This window comes from Opisthocomus hoazin, chromosome 7 (assembly GCF_030867145.1).
Source record: "Opisthocomus hoazin isolate bOpiHoa1 chromosome 7, bOpiHoa1.hap1, whole genome shotgun sequence".
In the NCBI taxonomy this organism is placed as follows: Eukaryota; Metazoa; Chordata; class Aves; order Opisthocomiformes; family Opisthocomidae; genus Opisthocomus; species Opisthocomus hoazin.
In genome coordinates this window covers 70,703,077-70,719,697 of record NC_134420.1, presented here as the reverse complement: position 1 = coordinate 70,719,697, position 16,621 = coordinate 70,703,077, and the positions used below count along the sequence as shown (strand labels likewise).

The 16,621-nt window shown below is 47.1% G+C and overlaps 1 protein-coding gene across 2 annotated transcripts; it reads left to right on the top strand.

The window, feature by feature from the left end:
- Positions 1–165: 165 nt before the first annotated feature.
- On the top strand, positions 166–8,921 carry SOCS4 (suppressor of cytokine signaling 4). 2 transcript variants are annotated; one of them, XM_075427085.1, is made up of 2 exons: positions 166–347; positions 6,998–8,921. In XM_075427085.1, exon 2 carries the CDS (start codon positions 7,098–7,100, stop codon positions 8,406–8,408), a length of 1,311 nt encoding a protein of 436 aa, XP_075283200.1. In that variant the 5' UTR covers positions 166–347; positions 6,998–7,097; the 3' UTR covers positions 8,409–8,921. The 2 variants fall into 2 exon arrangements, with proteins under 2 accessions (XP_075283200.1, XP_075283201.1); XM_075427086.1 differs by lacking the exon at positions 166–347 and adding an exon at positions 4,522–4,573.
- The last annotated feature ends 7,700 nt before the right edge of the window (positions 8,922–16,621 follow it).

Sequence of the window (16,621 nt, the reverse complement as noted above, 5' to 3'; positions counted from 1 at the left end):
GCCGCGCCGCGCCGCCCCCCCCCCCGCTCACCACACCGGCCCCGCCGCCCGCTTCGAGCCTTCCCGCGCTCGGCCCCGCCGCTCCCGGCCCCGCCGCCCGCTCCGCCCCGAGGGCCGGGCCTGGCCCGTCAGAGCCCGGGGCGGGGCTGCGCGCAGGCGGCGCTGGGGCCGGTTCCCGGGCCGGCCGAGGGAGCGGGGATGGCGGCGGTCGCCTCACAGCGATTCCGAGCCGGCGGCTGAGGGGACCCGGGGCTGCCACCGCGCTCCGGCGGCCTTCCTCCTCCTCCTCCTCCTCCTCCTCCTCCTCCTGGCCCGGCTGAGGGAGCGGCTCTCCCCGAGGGACGATCGTAAGTCGGGGTCGGGAGGAGCCGGGCCGGGGGTCTGCGCCCCTGACAGCACCGGGCTGGGCGCTCGCTTTCCCTGTGGAGACCCGCGCGTGGGTGCGCGCCCGGCGTGGGGACCCCCAGGGCCCGCAGCGATGGCGGGCTCTCCTCAGGGTAACGGCAGCCCCGGGAGGCAGAGGAGCGGCCCGGGCGAGGGGCAGCGCCCCGCTCCCCGGGACAGCCGAGCGCGGCAGAGGGGCTCGGGGGCTGCAGCACCAACCCCGGCGTGGAGATCGTGAGGGTCATTATGGAATTACTCCCTAATTACTCCCTAATTACAGCCGTCCCGATGCGGGTGACAGCGGTGGTAGCCGGGCAGGTAGCGATTGCGCGGCCAAAACCGTCCAGCTTGCGTGTGCTGGAAAATAGGGAGAAAGCGGCGCGGTTTCTGTCTCGAAGGACCAAAAAATGCGAGAGCTCGACGTACCTGAAATAAGGATTAAAAAAACCCCACAGTTATCCAGTTTCCCTTTATGCAGATTTAATGATCTGGCCCAGTTTTTTCCCGCTTCCGAGAAAAATCGCTTCCAGGCAAAACCGTTTTCTATCGCTTTTGCTCTGCAGCAGAGTTATCGGTGGCTGGGGTTGCAGCGGGGTTTATTGATACTGGAAACGTGGCCGGGCTCTCGGTAGCAGCTGTGTTGTGGGTGCTTTCACGAGTGAGTGGCAGGATCACAAAGCCGGCGTGATTTCACCATTAAACCTGGCGGAAGCTGTGCAGAGACATGTTTTCGATGGGTGTATCCTGACATATTTCAGTAAATCGTGATTTCTGGTGAGGATAACGTGTGCTAGCAAAATGATTTCGGGCTGAGCCACTGCTCGGAGGAGTGGAAAGACCAAGCTATTCTTGCAGCAGCCTTACTGCGAGCCGCTGCCTGGGACGGAGACAAATGCATGTCAGCTGCATTTATTTTTCTGTATTATTTTGATTTGCAGAAACTCTCATACAAACTGCACCTAAAATATTGTACAATATAAAAGCAGTTTTAAGTTCAGTGCTATGTATGCTGGAGGTGCTGCATGCTGGGATAACTCTTTGAACAGCTCAGGAACACGGGGGGGGGATATTTTTCGGGGTGTGGGGAGGATCCCATGGTCACTTGGCCAAGTGGCTTTTTCACCTGTGAAGTGGCACGGCCTCAAATGCAAGGTTACTCTTTAAATCCGGTGGGGAACTTGACCTGCTGCTGACTTCTTGATTAATAGGTGTGAGTGGCTGGAGCGGGGCGGGAGCCGGGAATCACGCTGCTTTCCGGTTCGGTTTCTGGGTGGAGCACAAAGTGTTGGTCATGGACCATAAAGCTTTTACTGATTTAATGCTGCTGCGGTCTGCCGAGCACAGCGTGCGTCTCTCCTGCAGCACATGAGCAGAGTTCCATTAAAGCCATAGATACGAGCAGCCCTCACCTTTGGCACTGGCTTCCAGATCAATTCTGCCTCCTGAGTGTGAATAAAATGTCCCCATGGCCACATGCCCACCTCCACCTGTAGCTCTGGGGTTGCGCAGACCTGAGACGAATCAAGGGTATTTCCAAGGAAGAGGCATTGTAGGTGATCATTGGTCTCCTTACACAGTCATTTGCTTTTGTGTATGTGTGTGATTATTGCTTTAATTTGCTGGAAGGGCCTCGGGAGTCTAGCTTAGGTATTTTTGGACAGTGTCATAAATCAAAATAAACATAGTCAAAACTGAAGAGAAATAAGTTAAGACAGAGGAATTGAGACTTAATGTTATCCTTAATAGGTTGGGCTTTTTTCCAAAGTAAGTCAATAACAGCGCAACTGAAGTGGAAGGTCAGGTTTTAAAATGTGGTCTTGTGGCCAAAATCTAATTGGGCAAAATTAATGAAAACAGCATGTGACCGGTGAGAATATTTTTAAATAACTTCCATGGAAGTTGAAAGAAAAAGTACTCCAGTTTATTACAGCTTGCTCTTCTCTCTCAGGATTTTATGAGCTCTAGAAGAATATCAACTTCTATAACAGTTCCAAAAGTGATTTATTATTCTTTGTGTGAGTCCCCTTTTCTTGTTTAATTAGAGGCATAATACAGCGACGCTTTGGCTTTCGTGTACTTGGACAGAAAACTTTCAAAGTACTGCCCTCGCTAGTGGGGTCGTGCAGCCTCAGAGCACCAAAGAGGTGGTGGGACCTCAGTCCTTGGAGGTTTTCAGGACGTGGCCAGACCGCGCCGTGGCTCCCCAGAGCCTGCGCTGGCAGCAGTCCTGCTCCGAGCGGGAGGGTGGGCTGGAGACCCCCACGTCTGCTTCAGACAGTGCTTTGCTGGCATTACAAAAGGATTCTGCTGCTTCCTTATACCGAGGGGGAAGCAGCGTGATGAAGAGGACTTGGAGGTACTGGGCTAGAGACAAGGATCCAGCAGCTCAGGACATAAATATCTAGTTAAAGTCATTCAGTGTTTATTGAATAAATAAAAATGGTCTGTGTACGCTTATGGTTTTGATTCTCCTATTGGAGTTACTGGGTATTTGCCGCTGATTTAATTAGACGTATGGTGAGGCTGTAACTGTTTTATCCCAGCTGTTGATTGCAGCCTACCTCTGGCCAGGAGGTAATATCGTTATTGCCTCCACATAGCTACTAGATACTGCTTTTAGTTTGGGCTTGAAGTTTTAGTGTTGAGGCATCAGCGCTGGAAAGAAAAAGCATGTCGTGCAGCCTTCTGCACCCCTGCTCCGCGGCCTGGCGAGAGCCGTGCCTCTGAAGGAGGGAGCTCTGCACATGGTGAAAACAACAACAAAACCCACCCCGCTCGCTGCTTGTCCTCAGGGACTGTAAGCTGGGACAGCGTTGGATAACCTTGAATTACAAGCCGGATCCCGTGGCCTGAAGTGAACTCTGCTTATCCCTGCCCGTTGCTTTATCTTCGCCATTCGCTTAGGCGGAAGAGTTTCAAGCGTAAGGGTTTTGTCAAATCTGCCTGCTTCTGAGATGCCTGAGGTATCCCCTCGTAGAAGGCTTTTGTAGGCAGGAGACCAATTATATCTGCCAAAAGGAGCTCAGAACTGATGCGTGTAAACTGCACAGCGCTGGACTCCTCCATTTAACCCTGCCCTGTAGGGAAAAGTACACTCTGTCTTCCCTCTCTTTTATCCTTGCCCTCGTCTCCTGCTCTTTCAGTTGTGCTGAATCCGTTAATGGATGTACGGAACACGGCATTTCCCGTGGACGTTTGCAGTGAAAGGAATAGCTGGGTGAGGTGGACAGCCCCACGTGGTAATACAGCACTGAATGCCTTGCTGCCCTTTACGCCTTTTTCTTTCCGACACCCAGATTATTTTTGGCCCCTGTTTTATTGGTGGGGCTGTGAATCGCGGCTTCGGAAGGGCGTGAAGGCGTGACACCGTGTTGTAAGGCCAGACGGTGGGAGTGGGGCACCTAAATGCACCGTGGCCCGTGCGTGTTGCAGAAGGCAGCTTGCCTGCGACACTCGGAGGTTTGTAACACATTTGGAAACCGAGATTTTGTCTCCCGAGGCTCAAGCTGACCACGAAACCATCGTTTACTCTTCCTTCACAAGGTCAAAACTGGCTTTAGGAGGATGACATCCCTTTTTCTTCGTTTATTCCGTGCTCTTTTCACAGGTCTAGCGTTATGTCTGATTAGCAATTACTGCTTTGACGTGGCAGAAGTGGCGCCTGGGTTCCAGCAGCCTTCAGACCCCAGGGAAAGAGCTCTCTGTGTTGCTGGCTAATGGTGCGTGTCTTACAGCATCACGTGCTATTTTTCCAGTTTCAGTTTCAGGGTTTGGGTACTAGCGATTCGCCATAGAAGAAAGGTACAAAGCAGGAGGTGGCTTTACAGTTAAATACAACAACAACCTAGAAATGACATGAAATACTGAAATTATTTCAGTTACAAGGCTGAAGTTGGGAGATAACGGGGCTTTTCAGCACTTCTGGGTTTCGTTCGTTTTGCAGTTTTTAATTAAAAGCCCATATTCTGCGTATTCTTATTCCTTATATGGGCTGGATGTGTAGAATGAGATAATTGAAGGTTTGAAAAGCAATTACAAACTGTCATATCCTAATTTTTAAGTACTTTGCAACCTCAATGATATCTCTCTGTCCAATTAAAAATCCCATATATAGAGACTTAATGTATTTTACCACAGGGTGAACCTAGAATAACTTCATCTTCAGCAGTTACTTCAGATTATCACCAGGGTAAGTGAGATTGAGTTTTTCCCTCTTTTTCAGTTGTGGAGAAAATTCAGTGCTCCACTCTGGTTGTTTCTGGATGAAAAATACCAACGTTACAAAAGCAATCAATGAATCTTGGTTGAAATGAAGGGGATTCGGGTCTCATGTACAAATGTCGCCTTTCTCCTACCTGCGTTGCATCCTGCAATGTTTTTCACTGAAAAGTGGTTTGCAAAATCCTGAGAGAAGAAAAATCATTATTTCAGTCTTTGATTTGTAATTGCTGGCATATGGACCCCATTGTCTGATTCTACTTGGTACCAGTGAGATACTGGTCGTCTACATTGCTCTAATGCCATTTTTTCCCCACATATTTGCAATATTTTACCTATCTTACCCTGTTCCCCATTGCTGCATCTCCTCCCTTTCCCTTTCCCTCCCTTTTGTCCCCCCCCAACCCCTGCCCTCAGGTTTGTAGGTTGTAAATAAGGAATGCAATGTCAAAAATTCCCGGGTGAAAGTTACATCTGGGATGCATTTGGCCCACAGATTGCACGCAAGCCTTTTGGCACGGCAGTCTTATTCTTTTACTGAAAGCAGAGGCTAGAGCTCAGCCGGCGCAGCCCCGGGGGACGGCAGAGAGGTTGTGTCATGCTGGCTAATCCTGATGATGAGAGTGGATTGAATGGAGAGAGGAAGTGGATGCCGTTTTCCTTTCCTGCTTAGTGTTTACCATGTCAATTAGTGAAAAAAAAAAACCAAAACCAAACCAACCCAAAAAGCAACACAAAAAGCCCACAGCCAAAAAAACCCAGTGACATAGAGGAGCCGTACATCGTTCTGGTGCAAAAGCATTGTGGTACGTGATGGGAAATATTTCTGCATTCTGCCGTGCCTCGGGCAAGTATAGCAAACGAAACATATTGCTATCTACATACCTCGAAAAAATTCTGCTCTGCTTTCAACTGAGTAATCAAAAGGGGATGTTTTGTTTCTTTTTCAAAGCGCAACATTCAAAAGGAAACCTCTTATCTGTTTGAGAATTCAGTACGCTTTTGGAAACAAAAGAGAATGAAATCAGCAACCGTAGGTCTCGGAGCAATACTGATTTTAATAATGTAAACTTTCTTCTCTAATGAGCAATAAGCAGTTCCATCTTTCATGGCCTTTTAGAATTGCTTTTAGTAAGGGACTGGATTTATTTTAATCCTTTTCAGTATGTAAAGCCCCAGATATTTCAATCCCTTAGGGGCTCAGTATTTTCTACCTCCATTTGAAAAGGCAGAGGAAAACAGCTTTCAGAAATTGACGGCATCTGTGACTGACATAATTTAAATATTTTTATCCAGAAAGTGCCCCAAAAGTGTCAGTTAAGAATAAGATCTCTGGCATCCCACCCTGTGGATTAGTAGCAAACAGGCATATCATCTAGGTACAGTAGCTCTTTGTACTCTGACCTAGTTGTTTCTGTTCTGGCTTGTTCCTTCTTGAAAGGTTATTTGGAAGAGATGCAGAATTTGCTCAATAAACAGCTAAAGCAGTATCACCTGCCACGTGCAGTTCTTCCCTTTAAAATGGACCCCAGCAAAATAGGATTGCCGACACCGAAAACTCCCTGCTCTGCTGCGTAGTCAGAATGGATACTCTAAAAACACCTCAGAGGGTTTATTCTGGGTGGATATTCTTTATTCTGGATTATCACAGAATCACAGAATGGAAGAGGTTGGAGGGGACCTCTGTGGGTCACCCAGTCCAACCCCCTGCCGAAGCAGGGTCACCCAGAGCAGGCTGCACAGGACCACGACCAGGCGGGTCTGGAATATCTCCAGAGAAGGAGACTCCACAACCTCCCTGGACAGCCTGGGCCAGGGCTCCGTCACCCTCAGAGGGAAGAAGTTCTTCCTCATCTTCAGCTGGAACTTCCTCTGCTTCAGTTTGTGCCCATTGCCCCTTGTCCTGTCGCTGGGCACCACTGGAAAGAGTCTGGCCCCGTCCTCCTGACACCCACCCTGCAGATATTTGTAAGCATTTCTAAGGTCCCCTCTCAGCCTTCTTTTCTCCAGGCTGAACAAGCCCAGCTCCCTCAGCCTTCCCTCGCAGGAGAGATGCTCCAGTCCCCTCCTCATCCTTGTAGCCCTGCGCTGGACTCTCTCCAGTAGCTCCTCATCTATCTTGAACTGGGGAGCCCAGAACTGGACACAGCACTGCAGATGGGGCCTCACTAGGGCAGTGTAGAGGGGAAGGAAAAGGATGCTTTTCCCAAGGAAGGGTTAAGAGAGCCTTGTCTGGGAGCAGGCCAGTATTTGTGGGGTACACTATTGAATTCAGCTTGATCATATTATTTTTATATGGTTAGCAATTGTCGCTGTTGTCCTGTAAACACCTGCACTGGTCTTGTGTTGTGTGCATGCATAACTGTTAACTTAGCTGTATTTTCTTTTTCCCTAGATATTTCTAGAAAGTGCCTTGAGGGAAGCTTTCTTATGTAGAAAAACCCTACGAGAAACACCGTGGGCTTTCTGGCAACTTGTGAAGCAAAGCTGTCAAAATGGCAGAAAACAAGGACAGTAATATTAAAAACGCAGACGTGAGACCCAAAAGCAGCCGGAGCAGAAGTGCGGACAGAAAGGATGGCTATGTCTGGAGCGGAAAGAAGCTCTCCTGGTCTAAAAAGAGTGAGCACTGTTCTGACGCCGAAACAGCAAGCGCTGCGGGAAGACCAGGGACTGATTTAAGGAGCCAAGAGAGGAAGTACAGCTGCTCGTCTATCGAGCTGGATCTAGACCGTTCGTGCGGTCACAGGTTTTTAGGCCGGTCTCTCAAGCAGAAGCTGCAAGATGCTGTGGGTCAGTGCTTTCCCATAAAGAACTGTAGCAGTCGGCACGCTTCAGGACTGCCGTCAAAAAGAAAAATTCATATCAGTGAGTTAATGCTAGATAAGTGTCCTTTCCCTCCGCGCTCGGAGCTAGCTTTTCGGTGGCACTTGATCAAAAGACATACAGCCCCTGTAAGTCCAAAAGCAGAAGACTGGATAATTGCTGATTTATCCCAGCGTGAGAAAGGAGAGGATCAGCTGCGAGACGATGAGATTGCCAACGGAGGAACGGACTCTCCCTCCTCGTCCTGCGACTTCACCGACAGCGGTTCCTCCCGGGGTGATTCGAGGTCCGAGTTGGTTACAGGCAAGGCGGTAAGGAGCAGTAAAGACGAGAGCGATATGGACTCCGACGATGAAGTTGTAACACTCTGCACAAGTTCTAGGAAAAGAAACAAGCCCAAATGGGAAACAGATGATGAGCTGCTACGGATGGGAACGCCGCCGAAGTACCACACGCAGATTGATTATGTCCACTGCCTAGTGCCAGACCTCCTCCAGATCAATAACAATCCCTGCTACTGGGGAGTCATGGATAAATACGCAGCCGAGGCGCTGCTAGAAGGAAAGCCAGAGGGAACATTTTTATTACGAGATTCTGCCCAGGAAGACTATTTGTTTTCTGTGAGCTTCAGGCGCTACAGTCGTTCCCTCCACGCGCGGATAGAGCAGTGGAATCACAACTTCAGCTTTGACGCCCATGATCCTTGTGTCTTCCACTCTCCTGACATCACGGGACTCCTAGAGCACTACAAAGATCCGAGTTCCTGTATGTTCTTTGAACCACTTTTATCCACTCCGCTGAACAGGACTTTTCCTTTTTCTCTCCAACACATATGTAGAACAGTTATTTGCAACTGTACGACTTACGATGGTATCGACGCGCTTCCCGTTCCTCCATCGGTGAAGCTGTATCTGAAGGAATATCATTATAAGTCGAAAGTTAGAGTACTCAGGATTGATGTACCAGAGCAGCAGAGCTAGAAAATATTTTTATGAAAGAATGAAATTGTCTCTAAACAAATAGTATGTTTGGTCTTTCTTCCTTCTAGGGTTTGGTTTTTTTTAATAGCAATTTTATTTTCTTTTCCTTTTTCTGCAGATTATTTACTACCCAAACTAGCCTCTGTCTAAGGCTTTTTTATCCAAATGTACTTTGAGTCTTTCCAGCACTCTTTTTCAGAAGTGATATTCGTTGTGGGCTTTCGGTACTGTTCCCAAACTAGAGTTTTACGGAATTTCAGGTAGGCTTTCTGGTATTTCTATAGATGGATAGTCTTTAGATCTGAAAACTCCTAAAAATCGGTTTTGATCTGTCTTTTATATTGTAATTTACATATGTTGCTGACATGTTTGAAATAATTCACTGTTAACTAAAGATTGACTCATCTGTATTTTCTGCATTTCTTTTGAAATGAGTGCTCTAGCCTCTGTGTGTGCATATGTATGTCCGTCCCTATCTAATGCAGTAAATTCATCAGTCTGTTTCTAACATTACTCTTCCTAGCAAAATGAAGTTTGAAAGAGGATATGATCTTTCTATAAATACATCAGGGGATGAAACACCAGGGAGGGGAAAAACAATTCAAGTTAAGGACAACACTCAGTACAGGAACAAACGTGTAGAAACTGGTCATGAAAAGATTTTGGTTGGAAAAGAGGAAGGCTCGGAATCGTCAGAGCAGCGGGGTTCTGGAACAGCTTTTCATTTGGTATAATAGCAGTAAAAAGCAAACTGCTCATAAACTGGGATTTGATCAGTGTCTGGAAGGGATAATGATATCGTTACTTATGATAGATGGGGCTTGGACTTGGTAACGCTATTTCTGTGTTCCTATTTCATTATGTGAAACACCAGTTTTCACTACAGGCGCTGCTGCTTCTGAAATGATACAGCATTGGCCGGGAGGGTGAGAAGGAAGATATTTCCTTAAGTCTGCATATTAAACTATCTGATCTTGCATGGCTGATGCTGAGGTGATAACGAAGAACTTTCTTATTTTGTTAGTAGGAGGGTTATTTTTTTAAGAAGTATTAAAAAAAAAAGGTCTGCGGATTTTTCTTGCAATGTGAAGCATTCGGTCGAATGGCCTCCTGCCAAATTCCATGTACGGGAAAACCGCGCATGGATAATGCTCCTAAAAGCATTGCTTACATTACACGGAGAGGCACATCCGCTGCTGGATTGTTGGTGAAATCCCAGGGAGACTCAGTGGGTCTGGGTTCAGGCAAGCAGCTCGCTTGCTTCCCAGGCTGGCCCTGGGGCGCAGCTCCAGGAGGGGCAGGAGTGACCTGCAGCTCTGTTGCCTTCGCTTCTACGTGCTTTATCTCCTCTCGCAAAACTGGGCCCAGAACTACTCTGCCAAAAGCATGCGAGGTGACGTAATGGTGACTACAACAACCGCACTGTTTCCTCTCCTTTGATCGCAGGGAGCGTTTGTATCCTCTTGAAATGCTGTTGGAACTGAGACCCCGCGCCTGCAGAATTACAAATGTGTTTGATTTCATGCGTGCAAAAGATCTCAAAAATCCGTCAGCAGGTGCCCCTCTGCGTGAGGTTACGTATGTGTGCAGGCCAGGAGCAGCAGAGCACAGTGCCGTAGAGGCTCGCTCCCAGATTATAGACTAAGACTAAGCAATATTTCTACTCGAATCTTTTAATTTCACCTTGTGCAGAATCCTACGGGTTTGTCGACATCAGACCTGTCCTGTGAGCTGGGTACTCAGGAGCTACCGAGGGGGCTTTGCCATTCAACTCTGCTGGTGACCTGCTACCCTGCCCTCACCCCCCCCCGAGCAGAGAATACCATTTCCACTAAACTGCTGTCACTGGGATGATGTAAACAGATTTCCAGGGACATCTGCTTAGAGACCAGCCCGTTTGTTTTCCCTGGGTTTTAAATAGGCTTTGAACCAAAGTCTCCAGGGAGAAAACGCTAGCATATCAATCTATCGCATCGTACATGGGTGAATGCGCTGCGGGACAAACTCTCAGCTGCCATAAATCAGCATGGCTTTATTGATACGTGGATAACAGCTTATACCAGCTGAGAGTCTCCCTCCTCCCTGTGCAAGTGCGGATTGTATGACTGACGCCAGAAAAATTCCCCCTTTTTTTCTGTAATCTTCTCCTCGTGCTGCTTCCATTCAACAGACATTGCCTTTTGCATAAACTGTGTTTTATCAAGGACAGCTTCATCCCAGGAAATCTGTTTTTCCCTGTATCCGTCACTGCTATTTTCCAAATACAAAGTGAGGGAGCAGCAGGGATCATCTTCGCTCTCTTGTGCTGTGCCTGTCGTGGAATGGTGGCCCGTGACTTGTGTGGCTGCGGTACAAAGTAATAGTATCTGGTTCAAAATCTGACTCCACAGAGTGACAGCAGAGATCTTTGCAGTCTGCTTGATTAAAATTCTCTTTCAGAAACTCTTAATTAGGGCAAAAAGCTCATAATTCTAGATAGACATTGAGCATTACTATTATTTTTATTGAAAAACCACAAAAAAGAGATTTTGACCAAAAGTCATACCTGCTTTGACCAAAAGTCGTACCTGCTTTGGAAGTTAGCGAAGGCCACCGTCTCTTTCAGAATCAGCAAAGATTTTGTCCCTTCAAAAGGAAAGGCCATGAAAGAACCTTTTTTGGGGTATAGTTCCCCAACGCACTGTGTTTTCAGTGTCATTCTGGATGCAGCCTACATTGTTTTGACATTAGTTGATGCATCACTTACCCCGAAAACGTCTTGAGCGCTCCAATTTTAGGAGACCTATATAATGCAGCAGTTGGGGAAAGAAGGTGCGGCACATAAAAATAGGGCCTTTGGGCTGTGGGCCAGTTAATTGCATTTATTTAGAGAAATCATGTGGAGAAAATATCGATGAGTGGGGTTTTGTGGAAGTTCACCCTATTTTTTGCTGGTTTATCTGTCCAGATCATACCCGTGTGACATTTGCGCCTGACGACATTGAGTTGTGTATACACGCCCAGTCTGTGAGAGAAAGATCCGTTTCGTGATTAATCCATTAATGGCCTCAAGTTGCATCAGGGGAGGTTCAGATTGGATATCAGGAAAAATGTCTTTACTGGAAGAACAGTCAGGCATTGGACCCGGCTGCCCAGGGCAGTGGTGGAGTCCCCATCCCTGGAGGGGTTCAAAAACTGTGTGGATGTGGCACTTGGGGACATGGTTTAGCAGGCATGAGGGTGTTGGGGTGACAGCTGGGCCTGGTGATCTTAGAGGTCTTTTCCAACCTGAATGATTCTGCGATTCTATGAAGTATACATTTTTATATGAAACAGGAGAATGCAAAAGGTCTATTTTGCTTAAATCCTTGTACCTTTTTTCTTTTTTCTCTCTCTTTTTTTTTTTTAATAAGTCTGGTAGAAATTAACTGGTTTTACAGTATGCCAAGAATTGTCATCCTAAAGTGTTCCTCCCGCTGCTGTCATTAAGTCTGACCAGCGCTGCTCACTCCAGTAACACTTTATTATAACACCTTGCATCTGAATTATGATCCAAAGATAACCCAGTTGTGAAGTTCAGTGTTGAAGCCCTCTATAAAGTTAGCCTCAGAAACAGGGTAAGAACTTCCAGTTTCTGAGCCCAAGCTCTCGCAAGACAGAGGTCCGAACTTTTTCAGGATGAAGATTAAATGTGGGAGGAGGAAAGGGACGGAGAGGTGCGGAAAAACCTGTGCTAGAGACTACGCAGCAGGTCAGTGGCCGAGCGAGGACGTAATCCGGAGGTGACCCCCTGTTTTGGGGCACCCAGCCCGCTTCGCGTCAGGAGTTGTGTCCGCGTGACGAGCTTCGTATTGCTTTGAAGGCGGTTCCGTAGGAGGTCAGCAGAAACGCAGTGTCTTGAATCACGTGAACAGCTTCTGGTAAGAAGAAAGATCTGATTTGGATAAATTATTTTGATATAAGGGAGGGAAAAAAAGGTCAGGCTCTTGATGCACGCTGGGCAAACTACATTTACAAGCTATTTTTACAGGATGGTTTAAAAAAAAAATTAAACACTCTTTCCATGAATTATGTTCTCTGGAGTTTGCTTTTGCCTGAAGTGACTTTTTGCAGCTCTGTAGCAACGTTGGTTGTTAGCCCCGGGCTGTCAATACAGAGCAACTTCAACTCCCTCAAAACCACTGATGGATTTGGGGCAGCTTGTGCGTCCGGTAATTGGGAGCACCCACTTCTGCTCCATTTTCCTGTTCTCAGCACTTGTCTTGATGAAATCTGGGGCGCGTCTGGAGCAGGATGCGTGTATCTGTAGTAGCATATCCAACTTCAAAAAAAGCAACGAGTGATCATAGCTTAAATGCTTTCCTTTTAGAGATGCTGGTGTGTTTCCAATATACAGAAGAAATCCTTGTGTGATGCAGTCATACATGGCCTTACTGTAAAATTGACGTGCTCTTCAATAATTAATAAGGGGGATACTTTAATTTGGAAAAAGGATGCTGGAGGAAGGAGGTTAAAGGAAGCTTTTAGTCATCTCCAAGGTTAGATTTATTGATCTAGTGATCAATCCATTTCTCTTTCCTGAATTTAAAGCTAATGGGAGACTGTGGTCAGAGATGAGTGGCTTTTAGTTAAGGTTTTTGACTCTTATAAATAATACAACAAATGTCCTAGTAAGTAATAAGAAATAAGATACTCGCTCATTCTTTTTAAATAGAACAAATGTGGCAAACAAGACTCAGCTGTAATTTTTGAAGTCATTTATTAGACAAATTGCTCTTCTCTACTTCTTTTACAAGAGAGACATAAACCATTATATTATTTATTCATGAATCATAGCCATTAAGATGATAAATCAAATTATCAGCTTCCTGTCTCTCTTCAGTTTTAATCATTTTTTATAGTTCATGCAATATAAAGACAGCTTCCTTCCTATGAAACAAGAGACCTTCAGAGACCTTTTTATTGTAAACGTACATTTCCTTCCCATTTTTAAGTATATCCTAGTGATTTTCTCTGTCAATTTTATCTGCAATAAAAATCCAATAAGGAACTTGTACATTGATTCAATATAGCAAAGTTAGCTATGAAGTAAGTGATTTTGGTTAACCTCTGAAATAACGTAGTACTGGAAAGCGCAGTGAAGGGATTTTTTTCTGCTGCCACCCCTACATGTGTTTGGTAGCATCACACATTTAATAGAGACAAATCTTGACACAAGCTCACATACTGACAGTAGGACCTTTCTCAAAAGGTCTAACCTGAGCTCTGCTGTCGTGTGACTTTTTTTCACGTTGAAGCTCACTCTTTCTGCTGTATTCACGCAGCCAGCAGGTCTGTGCCTCTCCCCACAGGGTGGGAGAGCTAAGGTTACTCTACGAGCCGAGATCATTTCATGCGTCCTCCCCTCGCTTGCATCTGTCTGGTTCGGCATCTAAACCGGTCGCAGGACGAGCGTGCTGCGGGTGGAGAAGCGGTCCGTGCAGAGGGAAATGCACATTGATTCCCATTCCAAACAGCGACAGCTGACTGGTTTTCAACTTGATCGTCCTTGTTAAACACTACTCTCAGGAAGCACCGATGAGGTCAGAGTTACCGGGGATGGAGGAAGAGCCTCTGTCTGCATCATTAGAAATACTCGTCTGTGCTACAGTGTAAAAATCAATACTTGTTTACTCAACTCTATGAATAATAGAGTTTTGAACGTAAATATATAATTTATGCATCTACAATCTATAGCGTGGCGCTGACGTGAGTTGCAATAACTTCCCTCTTCCCTACGTCCATTTTAAGAATCCCCTGGGTGTCTGAGTGATGCGTTGTCTGGCCAAAACATATCCGCAGCCCGGCCTCCCCGCAGGCAGGTCGTTACGAATAGCCTCGCAGGGTCAGAAGGGACTGCAGCGCGCCCCGAGGATGTCCTCGCCTGGGTGCTCGGGCTGTTTTACTGCTGGGGAGAATCCCTCGAGCAGCGTGCGCTTGGGGCTGGTCAGAGGGACAGCTGGATCAGGGTGGTGACACCTTTTCGCAAAGAGCGTGCCCTGTGAAATCCAGAAACGCCGGTCACCCCGTCGTCTTCGTTACGCTTGCGGCTCTCGCGTACCGAAGTGATGCAGCAGGAAGAACACCGGGCTCACGTTAGGTGCTGTAATGGCACGAAGCCGCTGCTGCAAAGTACCAGCTTAATAAAGATTTGAATCCAGCTCTGAGGCAGGAGGCCCCGCTGGCTGTCTGGGAGCTCTTCCATCTTCTTCTCCGTATTCTTCCTTTTAATTCTTTAGGGGGAAAAATTCTCATTTATTTCTGAAGTCTCGTGTTCAGCCACTAGCTAAGAGCGTCTCTGAGTTTGTCTCAGTTGAGCAGGTTCATTGCCAGACTTTTTTTTTCTAACCCGTGTCGGTTGGAATAGACGACCGTCCAGCGCTTGTGCTAACGCGGGGGGTTTTTTGTTTAAGGAGAAGGCTGGGTTTGTCCCTCGCAGCAGTTCTGTGATTGTATTTCTAGGTCAGGTCTTTATGTGTAGTCACATGAAGCTTCAATTTGGACAAAACACCCAGTAAGGGGCTTGATGCTGTTATGATTAGAAAGTTGTCTAATCAAATTTTGTTTCCAATTAAAAAAAATTGGATTAGCTTTCAGACTGAGACCTTCGCTGTTATTTTTAGTCTACAACTAATGAACCCCTGAAAATAGAGCGTATAATGAAAATACGGCGATTGGTTCTGCTGGGATGGTTGGGAAAATACATTAGCAGATCAGAAAGGGTAATAAATCTTCTGTCACAACCTTCCTCATTAAACTAGATCATTTGAAATTGCCTCTAGTGTATTAAACAGTTCATTATTTTGTAGGGGAGCAACACATGAGACAAAAGAGTAGTGTTCTTTGAATTGATATCCAAAGCCTTAAAAAAACAGATGAAGCAAATTTCGTCAAGAAAAAAAATCAATCTGAGCACAGGCTGTGTTGCCGTCCGAAACCTCATGGCCCCCGACTCCAGGGAAGGAGGAAAGGCCTCTAGAAAATACTGGGGGAGAGAGGGCAGGGGGAAGGGAATTGCTCTGCTAAATCCGACGAGTCCAGCGGAGGGCTACGAGGATGGTGAGGGGACTGGAACATCTCTCCTACGAGGAGAGGCTGAGGGAGCTGGGCTTGTTCAGCCTGGAGAAGGCTGAGAGGGGACCTTAGAAATGCCTACAAATATCTGCAGGGTGGGTGTCAGGAGGACGGGGCCAGACTCATTTCAGTGGTGCCCAGCGACAGGACAAGGGGCAATGGGCACAAACTGAAGCAGAGGAAGTTCCAGCTGAAGATGAGGAAGAACTTCTTCCCTCTGAGGGTGACGGAGACCTGGCACAGGCTGCCCAGGGAGGTTGTGGAGTCTCCTTCTCTGGAGATATTCAAGACCCACCTGGACAAGGTCCTCTACAACCTACTGTAGGTGACCCTTCTTCGGCAGGAGGGTTGGACTAGATGACCCACAGAGGTCCCTTCCAACCCCTACCATTCTGTGATTCTGTGATTCTGTTTTCTCCACCAGCACAGTTGCAAAATCCGATAATTTCAGGTTTGTGGATATTTTTTCCGATGGTTTTAGTGCATTAGAAAGGAACAGCCCCCAAAACTTAATTTCTGTACTTTATCGGCACCTCAGTGTTACTCCAGAGGCACCTGATGCTTACGGGTGCCGTCAGCCCGAGGGAAGGGTGTCTGCAGCAGCACGAAGGGTAACCTGAGCGGGAAGGTACGGCAAGGAAGGGGAATCTGGGGTGACGGCTGAACCGAGGAAGGAACCCGGCGCCGGGGTGCGACCGAGGCTTTTTTTTGTGTTGTTGGCTATGACCTCTCATCAGCAGGAAGGGGGAAATCCCCACCCCGGTGTTTGTGGCAAGGAATATCTCTGTGGGATCTTCAGCCTCCCCAGAAATTCCTCATTTTTCAGGACACCTTCGACCTGAGGGCAAGCTGAAGGCTTTTCTTGTCCATCTCTTTACAGCAAAAACTATGGCATCAGACTAGAAGGTGCCTGAGATCTCGCTGCCACCGAGGTGACACCGGGCTGGCAAGAGGGACATCCCATCATTTTTATACTCCGGTCATTTTTATACTCTCCGAGCCAAATTACATCTTGGTGTGATGCTGCTGGCTCTGGTATCCTTGCACACAAGGAATCTTGGTCCCGTGCCCAAGGAGAGGGCAAAAGCGAAGGGGAAATAGGAAAAGATTTTATTGAGGAA